Source organism: Dipodomys ordii, unplaced genomic scaffold (assembly GCF_000151885.1).
Source record: "Dipodomys ordii isolate 6190 unplaced genomic scaffold, Dord_2.0 Scaffold70, whole genome shotgun sequence".
NCBI lineage: Eukaryota > Metazoa > Chordata > Mammalia > Rodentia > Heteromyidae > Dipodomys > Dipodomys ordii.
Window position 1 is genome coordinate 11,788,681 of NW_012267286.1, and position 11,272 is coordinate 11,799,952.

The window sequence follows — 11,272 nt, forward strand, 5'->3', positions numbered from 1 at the left end:
GTTTCTGACTACAGGGGTGGAGGTGGCACCCTGTGCACAGTTTCAGAGACCAGGTGGGAAGGTGGCATCTACTGTGAGCTGGGGTGGCAGTGACTGGAACTCAGAGCATGAGTTGGGTGACGGGGTAGAGCGTTATGATGGGTAGCAGGAAGAGCAACTGTCAATTGCTTACATTCAACTAATGACAATATAAGGATAGATATCGATATACATTGAGAATAATGAGATCCATAATCCCCACTGTTAGCTGTCTATGAAAAGGGAAATGGCTAGAATGCCTCTTATGGATTTTGCATAAGGATTGGAAGTACTGGTGTGAGCACACAGAGGGATGAATGGATGGATAAGAGGGATGTCCTCATGGTAGTATGATTCCTCCCTTTCAGTGACATCTCCGCTCAAATGTTTCCTCCAAGAGGCCTTTCTCACTTCCCTTCTCTCCCTTACCCTTTACTTTTACTCCCTGGTATTCAAATACTAGGTTGATTACTGTCTATGTATGACTCCTCACTAGAACAGATGCTTGTTAAGGGGAAGACCTTTGCTTAATTTCCTACCTAATTCTAGTGCTTAGTGCTCTGGGCATGGTAAACACTTAAAAGTTATTATTTAACAAGTAAATTACTTGAATTTCATCTTATTCCAGGAATACAACGATCAGTTGATGTCCAAACATAGTAATGTCCCCAAATGCAGTTTCTAAAGATGCTCAATAGTTTTACACAATGGAACATCTTTTTTTTTTTTTGGCTGCAACTAAGTTCTTTTTCCTATAAATATCAATGCATTCTCTTCCTCTGGTAACAGTGATTATGCAAGAACTACATGTCCAAAGAGAAAGCAGAAGACAACTTCCTGAGAGCTCTCAGTGCACTGTGTGGCTACTTGGGAAAATGAATGGAGGCTGACTTTCCTATATTCAGTAAGAGACAAGTTTTCTTTTTCTTTTTTTCTTTTCTATAGGTCATGGGGCTTGAACTCTGGGCTGGAACGCTGTACCTCAGCTCTTCAGCTCAAGGCAAGCGCTCTACTACTTAGCCACTGCACCACTTCTGGTTTTCTGAGTGGTTTACTGGAGATAAGAGTTTCCTGGACTTTCCTGCTCGGGCTGGCTTTGAACCACGATCTTCAGATTTCAGCCTTCTGAGTAGCATGAACCACCAGCACCCAACTAGAGACAAGTTTTCTAACCAGACTGGAACACTTTCCTCAGCTCTACTCTTCTAGCCATCCAGGAAGACTAAGATCACTAGTCAGAATCTACTAGCAAGCAAATTCTTTTGTCTGTATATTTGCACAATAAACTTCATGTAGCATGAAGCACTCTTCCATGATTTAAAAACTCCACTCAACCAAAACCCTTCTCTCTATGTCAGTGTTTAGATACATAGGCCGGTGACTCCATCTGATTTCTTGAAGTGAGCAAAGAAGTAAATAACAAGGCTTTCTAGAATTAGGTTGAAAAATGGCCTGTTTCCATTGAAGCTATGCTATATCTGAGGTGCATATCAAGTCTACAGATTAGGTATTATCTGCATTTTACTCTCTATAAAGGACACACGTGAAGGCCACAGTCTGATTGCCCTTGAGTGCAGATCTTTAGAAGTGTAACAGAGGACAATGTGAAGTTAAACAGAGAGTGGAGAGGAGAAGGACGTTGCAGTGATCGGTGGAGGGTGAAGGATGAGTAAACAGGAAACAATGATGGGACTAGTTGACTGAGAAACAAGAATGGTATAGAATATAGGTTTGGATCTTGTCTTAGGTCTTTTCTGACTTGGACTACTTATCACATTACTTTCCTAAATTTTTCTAATTCCAAGGTCTGAGGCTTCTTCCTCTAATCCTAATAAAACCAGAATATCTTTCTCAATTTCCACATTTATTTATTTATTTACTTATTTATTTAGTCAATTATGAGGCTTGAACTCAGGGCCTGAGCATTGTCTCTGAGCTCTTTTTGCTCAAGGCTAGCACTACCACTTTGAGCCACAGCTCCCTCTTCTGGAGTGGTGAATCGGAGGTAAGAGTCTCATGGACTTGCATGCCTGTACTGGCTTCAAACCATGATCCTTAGATCTCAGCCTCCTGAGTAGCTAGGATTACAGGTGTGAGAGCCATTGGTGCCCAGCTGACAACTGTCTTATAAAATTTCGAAAAGAATGTATCTGAAGGCTGCAATCGCATTGCAGTAAATAGAGTAAATCAGAAAAATAATTCAGTGTTTGGGTTGGGAAAGGTGGCTCAGTGGTAGAGCATTTGCCTAGCATGCAGGAGGCCCTGGGTTCAAGGCTTATCAGCACACACACACACACACACACACACACACACATTTTAGTGATATAACTTAGAAAACAACACTTAAATCTCTCTGTCTTTAAATGGCCAAGCAAGTTAATGGTAGAATGGTGATAGCTGAGTTTCTGCTAGTGATTATTTTCCAAATATAATGCTTTCTATTCAGAATTCACTCTTGAGTTCATTTGATTGTTGTCTTCATCCTCCTCCTATATTCAGGATTCTTATAGTAGGAGTCATTGGCCAGCAAAGATAAACAGAAAGAAAGAGAGCCCAACAATGATAAGGGGACGAGTACCAGATGGGAATGTGTGAGGTCCTGGTACACAGGTAAGTATAAATGGACTCTGGGGAAAACTATGAGCACCCCACTCACACTGAAACTGAACACAAAGACATGCAAAGGTTTCCAGCTGCGTACTTCAGTCAGTAAAGGAGAAAAGGCTAGGAGAAAAAAAAAACCAACAAAAACACCCACCAGTTCCTATAGTCAAGCCAGAAAATTCTTCCATGAACAGTTGAAATGTTAAAGAAATAATTTTTTTTTCTCAATTTAAGAAGCTTGTCAAAGAACAACTATTTAGTCAACTAGGTGGACACATCTGTCACCATTCTACCATTAACTTGCTTGGCCATTTAAAGACAGAGAGATTTAAGTGTTGTTTTCTAAGTTATATCACTAAAATGTGTGTGTGTGTGTGTGTGTGTGTGTGTGCTGATAAGCCTTGAACCCAGGGCCTCCTGCATGCTAGGCAAATGCTCTACCACTGAGCCACCTTTCCCAACCCAAACACTGAATTATTTTTCTGTTCTACTCTATTTACTGCAATGCGATTGCGGCCTTCAGATACATTCTTTTCCAAATTTTATATCCCAAGCTAGATTTTTATGCACACGGGTGGACAATCAACCTTATTTCACCTGCTGGCTTTCAGACAATCAGAGAGTTTTTGGTCAGACCAGTGGTTGCTTACAGAAGGCGCTGTGGGCACGAGGTCACTTTCCGTCCTTCCTGTCTGCATGGCAGTGTGAACCCGTACCGATTCATAGATGGAAGGTTCTTCCACTTTCCTTGGATAGGGATGTTTCAGGACAATCAGAGTACCTGAATGAAGATGAAAGGACAGAAATAATCACAGAGGGTCCTTAGAAGGAAGATCTGGATGCAAACTGGACAGCCCCACTTGGGTTGTGGTCCCTTTTTTCATATTCACTTACTCACTTTTTTAACATTCATGAACTACCAAACATAGACAGATACTTAAGCTGGGCATTGAAACATAAGCTTGAAACATCATTCTTGGTCTCCTCGTGATGGAGATAGTCATTTAAATAAGCAGGGCCATGAGACCAGTGGTAGAAGGTGAGCAAAGCAGGATGTCGGCCTCTGAAAGCCACAGGAGAATGTGTTTTATAGAATATTCAGGAACACTTTCCTAGGGGAAGTTGCTCTTAGGTATAGATCTTGAGCAATCACTAAAGCGGGCTTTATAAAAACCATGAAAATAAACATACACAAAATGCCTGGACATACAGAGACCTCTTCCATTTCCTTATTACCCAGCCATCCCAGAACAAACTTGTGATGGAGTAGTGCATCTCAGAAAATAGACTCAGAGCGCACTCCCCATTCTCTCTACCACTAAACTTAACTAAAGGGAGCTTTTGCTTTTCCTGAGTGGGAAGGCCAGAGACAGGCTCATCTAACAAAGGTCTCCCTATCCATCTGCCGGAAGGGACCAGGCAGATTAAGGGCTCAATTCCGGAGACTGAGACCTTGAGGCCAGAGAACTTCATTCAGAGGCTTAAAGAATGTGCCATTAGACACTTCCCCTTCTGCAACCTTCCCCCAGGGATTAGTCAATCAGAAACTAGAAATTTTGGCTATAAAGAATCAAAACTAAAGCCCTTTTTTTTTTCTTCCTTGCTATGGCTTCTTGCTTTTAATCTCACTGTCTTTCGTTTGGCAGGTGCATCCAAGAGTGTACTAGACAGGGAAGGAGAGGCAAATAATTCAGCCATTCACTAATACAACATTTATGTTGCCCTGTTGTGTATCAGGCATTTGTCTCAGCTCTGGGATTATTACAGCTTGCATTCCAAATTAGAGAGGAGCAAAACGATGGGGAAAAATTCAGGTGGGAGAGCTGTTATGAAAAAATAATGAATGAAATAGGGTGAATGAATAGCAGGTTGAAAGGGCAGGGTGGAGAGAGGGTGATATTTTCCTCAAGTAGTATCTTTGAAAAGATGATTTCAAAGATGGTAAAAAGTATAGATGTTGAATAAAGGCAAAGAGAGAGAAAGAAAAATACCTTCTGAGTATTAGAAACTCCTAATACAGCTGTTTGATGCACAGACACAAACACACACACACACACATATACACACCATTTTATACTGCTAGTCTATGTACAATGGCTCATTGTAAAAACTGACCCATACTTTCAGGTATGCAGGCCCAGGTCATGTGCAAGCATAAAAGAAGGTATGTTGCTAAAAGCCAGATGAGGTTGGAATGAGAACCCTGATCCCCCCCCACACACACTCACACCCCCCTGTCTTTGTAGCTCAGTAGCATTGATGTCACAATAAAAAATGGCTTCGCCATTCTCAGAGTCCTCAGCCCTGCTCTTACACATTGTCTGTGATCTCCTTTGCCAGTGCAGCCCTGCTTGAGAACAAATCCAGTCATATAAGAAGGGCTCAGTGACAGTTTTACAGTCAGAATGAAAGCAGTGACATGTAAATCAAGAGTAGCCGTTGAGCAGGCTCAGGGTCTCAGCAAAAACCACTTGTCATTGTTGTCGCTGTGTGGCCCAGGACTGGCTCTGCCAGAAAGAAAGCCTTCCCAGCCCCATCACTTACTTGCTGGCCAGTTACCCTGATGTCACAGAAAGACCCTGGACTGCCACCGTAGTTCCTCAATACCTTTTGGACTTGGACAGCCAGTTCAAGCTGCTGCTCTACTTCTGACTGAAAATAACGATGCTTTCTTCACAAGGTTATTTTAAATACCAGATTAAAAAATGTTTGTGGGACAATTAAGAAAATGGTTAATGTTATTGTTGTTTAATAGAGACTATTTTAAATCCCTTAAATGAAATTCCAACAATTGCATCTTTGTTTTTTTTGTTTTTTCTCTTTATTTTATTTTATTTTTTTGTGAACATACTGTACAGAGGGGTTACAATTACATGGGCAAGATAATGGGTACATTTCTTATCAAGCATTGCAGCCTCCTCCTTTGTTTACCCTTCACATCCAACAATTGCATCTTTGGAAACATGGGTTTTTAGGTTCTGTGAAAAAGAATCTAAGCCAGAAGCTGGTGGCTCATGCCTGTAATCTTAGTTACGCAGAAGGTTGAGATCTGAAGATAGACGTTCAAAGCCAACCCAAGCAGGAAATTCTGTTAAGATTCTTATCTCCAATGACAACCAAAAGTCAGAAGTAGAGGTGTGGCTCAAGTGGTAAGAGTTCTAGCCTTGAGCAAAAAAGGAAATCAAGAGAACGAAGCCCTGAATTCAAACCCCAGTATTCACACAGACAGACAGACAGACAGACAGGCAGACAGACAGGCAGGCAGACAGGCAGGCAGGCAGACAGACAGATAGATAGGTGTAGCAATTCTATTGGCAACCTTTGACTATATTCCAAGACAGATTAATATCCCTTGAATACTTCCACCACAGCAGAGAAGAGAGAGCTGGAGCCTAACACTCAAAACAGTACATACACACTCCTAAAGGGAAGCTGTGTTTGTTTTATGCCCTAAAATTTGGGCTTACATTACCCATCCATAAGCTGGACTGGCAAGTGTTTAAGGGCAAGAATGATTAATCTCTCTATATTATTTATAGGTGACTAATAACATTCATCTCACTATTGACACTCAATATATTCTTATTCTTATTGAATTACAATAAGATCACACCATCTGTGTTAATTGCTGCCCTTAGGTTCAGAAAGCAAATTTTCCAGCTGATATGATCGATTCCTCTATTCCTAGCTGGAAGTGGCTTTCTAGGAGCTTCTACAGGAATAGTCAAAATCTTTCTCCTTCCTTCTTTGCAAATAAACATTAACGAGGTTTGCTGATACCTAAAGGAGTTTTATAATTCCATTTCTAGTCTCACAAGGAGAGACAGACTGAGGAAGAGGAAGAAAACTAGTTAGCCAAGGCAAATATCCAAGTCAAGACGGGTTCATTATTTTTGGTGTGGTCTCTTGATTCTATTATTTATATGAATCCACTACTGCACTGGCTCAACATCTGAGGACACTACATGCACATGACTCACACATACTTACTTCTCCTTAAACTATCACTTCTTGGGATGCTAATGTACTTTAAACTCTGGCCTTGGATCAAATGGAATTAATCACCACCAGTGAGATTTATAAACTGCAGTCATCAGGAAGGGTCACGCCTGCATACAAAGAGCCATGCTAAATATTGTATGTGCCTAATGCATTTCACTCTTTACAACACAACATTAAAGGAAGAATTCTTTTTATAAGATGATGAAGGTAAAGCTTGGAGAGGTTATATAACTTCCAGGAGGAATCAGAGGTAGCAAATGGCAGAGGCTGGAGTTTGACAAGGAATTCAGCTGTTAATGCATTATCCTAGAGCCTAAACTCCAAGCCCCAGATGTTATTGTGTGGATATGTCTATGGCAAACATCTAGGGCACACTGCTATATTCTGCAGTAGACAAGACTTCACATGTATGAATCAGTTGGAAGAAATGGTCAATTCTTGAAGAGAAAGGGAGATGGGAGTTGTTGCCTTTTCTCACCAGGACTCATTGTCTTTATTGGTAAAGGAGAAACTAAATGAGCCCTAATCCCAACATCCTACAAACCTCTCTAAACACACAGGCTCAAGTGAGGAGAAAGAGCATTAGGAAGCTTCGAAAGCCAATAGGTCCCCTGCTTATGACAAATGCACCATGTTCAGTTGAAATGTGTTCTTGCCGGTATCGTTTTCCACTTCCCTGTGCTCTTTCTCACTCAGACTTTAACAGTTCTTTTGCCTGATTGTAAATTTCCCTAGGGCCTGTTTCAGGTCCTTTCTAGAGAGATTTAACTAAGTGAGGCTTAGGCACTCGGTGGATATTTTCTAGTCAACCTTTCTGTTTTAAGAGTTAAAACAGAGTAAGCCATAGGACTATAACATGTGAATCCTACAGTGTGGCATGTCCTGTGCTGGGGAACGTCCTCATCAAATGCTTGGAAGCCCTGCTGAGCTGTGATAGCACTGCACTGCCAAGTCTTGGTGGACCCAGTTGCGGGGAGGGGGGACAGCAAGGTGCATGGATAGAGCCTGAGCCTGAGAATCCCAGGGGCCTGGTTTTCCATGCCAGCTTGGAAGTTTAGGAGGTGGACAGCCTTGAACACCTTTCAGTTTTTTTATTTCCTCACTTGAAAATGAGAGCACTGTATGTATTGCTGTGGGTGGGAGAGATTAAATAATTTGATATACAAAAATGTCCGACAAAAATGGCCCAGAACTTAGTAAACACCCACAAATGTTGGTTTTACTCATTTTCTTGCCCACATTGTTCTTTTTGAAACACATTTCATCTACAAAATACAATAGCAACAACAAAGAGGCATTCATTTTAGGCTAACCTAAACTGAAGAAGTGATTACTGTTTGTGGTTTGGGCAAACTTCCTTGTTGCCACTAGTTCTTTGCAGAAGGATCGCTACAATTCTTAAAATCAACTTGAACTTCATTAGTTTAAAATGCCACCTGGGTAAAATGGCTGGGTGTCACGAAATAAAATAAGAACTCTAACCATTATCAAAAGGCTGGGAGTTTCCATATCAAAACAAAAAGAGAAGTGGAAATTTGACATTTACGAAAGAACAAGATAGGATCTTAAAACCAAGAACCAACCATTATAAAGGGTAGTTATGAACACAGCTCTTGACTTGTGCCATATTTCGTTATGTGGACTACAAGGTGATTAAAATCATCACACAGTATAAAAAACTGTATAGGACAATTTCATTTGAAAAGATTTGAAATGTGAGCAAAGGGTAATTATTATTCTATTATGTTCACATTTAATCATACAGATAATAGTTCAATTCCTCAGCACCACATAAACAGATAAAGCTGGAAGTGGTGCTATGGTTCAAGTGGTAGAGTGCTAGCCTTTAGCTGAAGAGCTGAAGGATAGCACCAAGATCCAGAGTTTATGGCCCATGACTGAAAAAAAAAAAGATAATTGGTGGTTTCACTTTCAAAAATATCTACAAAACTTAGCAAAGTACAAAAAGGTCCAGTAAAAAAAAAATCATTAATGGACCAAAATTACTAGGAAAACTGTTCTTAACTATCCAAATTTACTGAGCATAGATTAGTTGTCATAGACAGATATGAAGATAAATTGGTTATTTATTTATTTACTTTTTGGTCCAGTCGTGGGGCCTGAACTCTGGGCCTGGGCGCTGTCCCTCAGCTCTTCAGCTCAAGGCTAGCGCTCTACCACTTGAGCCACAGTGCCCCTTCCGGCTTTTTTCTTTTTGCTTATGCTGAGGAATAGAACCCAGGGCCTCATGCATGCAAGGCAAGCTCTCTACCACTGAGCCACCTTCCCAGCCCTGAAGATAAGTTTTATACAATAGCTTGTTATTACAAATGAAAAGCAAACTCAGAATTTAATCTTCAATTAGCATATGCCTTTGCCAAAACATAGGAATTTGCTTAAGTGGAGCTGTTGACATACAGCCCACAATTCCCTGAGGACCATGTGTGCCCACTGTGACATGCTGTAGAAATGACTAGCATTTATGTTCTGGAACATATCAAAAGATAAAACTGACAAAATCTTTCTCCCTGAAGAATTTACATACTAATGTAGGGAGAAAGATTTTTTAAAAATTAAGTAAATTATACAGTATGTTACAGGAGTAAGGGCTAGTGTGTGTGTGTGTGTGTGTGTGTGTGTGTGTGTGTGTGTGTAATAAATGGATGTATGTATATCTGTATTGTGAAATTATTGGGTTTAGTGAATTACAAGGGTCTTAAGAGTGCTAACTTATTAAAATGGAGAACTTAGTGGAGTGAACATAAATTTCAATGGAGATTATAAAAGAGGAAAGGAAAAATACAATAATAGAATCCTTCCAGTTGGTAGGAGGATTAGATCCTGTTTAGGAAACCTTAGATTAGAAAATGGAAGTTCCCTCAGTTTAAAGAGTAGAGAATGGGACAAGAAGAGGGAACAGCGATTTTAAAATAATATTCATTCCTTTCATCGATGCTGTTGCTTAACTTGAGGGCAAAGACTTTTCTATGACCCGAACCAAGGATTCAAGCAAAAGCAGGAGGTTTGGGTTATTTGAGTATCAGCTGTATTGACTTCAGAACTAATGCCGTGCCTGCCAGAAGGTGAAAGTTTCTTTTCAATAAACTTATGCTCTAGAAACTTCCAGGAGAGTCTGGGCTGGAACTGGCTGACAAGCATGGTCAGATACGTTCTGTACGAGTCCTCATTCTGGGAATGTGAAGGTGAGCACTGGGACAGGGCCTCATCCACCTGTGGACAAATGCTTTTCCTGGGATTTCAATCAAACATACTACAGAAGCAGAAATTGTACTTCATTTCATCATGCACAAGAATGAAATCCTCAGAGGAACAATCCCCTGACAATTAAGAGCTGATATGAGGACTGGATTTTTCCCTCAGTCCTGAGGCTTGAACTCAGGGCCTGGGCATTGTCCCTGATCCTCTTTGTGCTCAAGGCTAACACTCTACTACTTGAGCCACCAATACCACTTCCAGCTTTTTCTGAGTAGTTTATTGGAGATAAGAGTCTCACAGACAGGAGTAGATTCTTTTAAATACAAGAAGGAAAGACCTGTTTTTAGAGTTGGACCTTCCAGTTTCCACAATTCAACATTCTTCAAGGGCTACAGTAGTGACTCTGAGCTTAAAAGTCATTGTGACTAAAGCACACTTCTTTCGTTTCCTGGGGCCTTTAATTCCATAGGAGACAGATTGGAACACTCATTTGTCATGAGTTTTGCTCTCGGTCCCCAGCCTCAGAATCTTGTCTTCATCTGGTTGGGTCAGATAAGAGGGAGAGAGTTACCAGAATCTCCCTCATGGGTTTAAAGCAAGTCAAGTACATATCCATCAGCACTAAGAACTGGAAGCAAGAATTCAATTAACAGCAAATTCTTCATTAGCTGATGGATAAAACAGAGGAAAGGCAGTAGGGAGCATAACAATCTTATTTTCCTGAGTTTTGTTATAATAAAATAATTGTGTAGTGTTCATGTATTGCAAGTTTTAGCTCTGGAGAAACTACTATAGGAATCCTAGTTAGAAAGCCATATAATTCTTGATACATTAGTCACAAGCTTTCTTTAGTCAGAATAAGTATTTATATGGAGGGTGAGTACTGTTACAAATGCAGATTCAAGGTGTCTTTACTTTGGAGCAGTCTATGTGGGTCCTGTTGCTGAGTGAATGGATGGGTGGGAAAGGCTCAATTTATTTCATTGCAAAGAGCTTTGAAATCTGCTAGTATTTCCTCTCAACTTAGAGAAGGTCCTGGAAGGATCACAGAGAATAATAGAGAATATTGAAAATGGGCTAGGAACATTGTTTAAAAAAAAGAAGTGGTGCTGGGTGCTAGTGGTTCACGCCTGTAATCCTAGCTACTCAGGAGGCTGAGATCTGAGGATTGCAATTCAAAGCCAGCCCAAGCAGGAAAATCTATGAGACTCTTATCTCCAATTAACCACCAGAAAACCAGAAGTGGTGCTGTGGCTCAAGTGGTAGAGCACTAACCTTGAGCTGAAGAGCTGAGGGACAGCACCCAGGCCCAGAGTTCAAGCCCTATAACCAACCAAAAAAGAAAGAAAGAAAGAAAGAAAGAAAGAAAGAAAGAAAGAAAGAAAGAAAGAAAGAAAGAAAGAAAGAAAGAAAGAAAGAAAGAAAGAAAGAA

The 11,272-nt window shown here is 40.5% G+C and overlaps 1 protein-coding gene across 3 annotated transcripts in view; it reads right to left on the reverse strand.

Annotated features, from left to right (window-relative positions):
* Dapp1 (dual adaptor of phosphotyrosine and 3-phosphoinositides) overlaps positions 1 to 11,272 on the reverse strand; it is a 36,795-nt gene that overhangs the window by 12,441 nt on the left and 13,082 nt on the right. For all 3 annotated transcript variants that reach the window (XM_013023824.1, XM_013023823.1, XM_013023825.1), the window contains exon 4: positions 3,273 to 3,403. In XM_013023824.1, the coding sequence (XP_012879278.1) occupies positions 3,273 to 3,403 (131 nt within the window). The remainder of the gene's footprint in view (positions 1 to 3,272; positions 3,404 to 11,272) is intronic.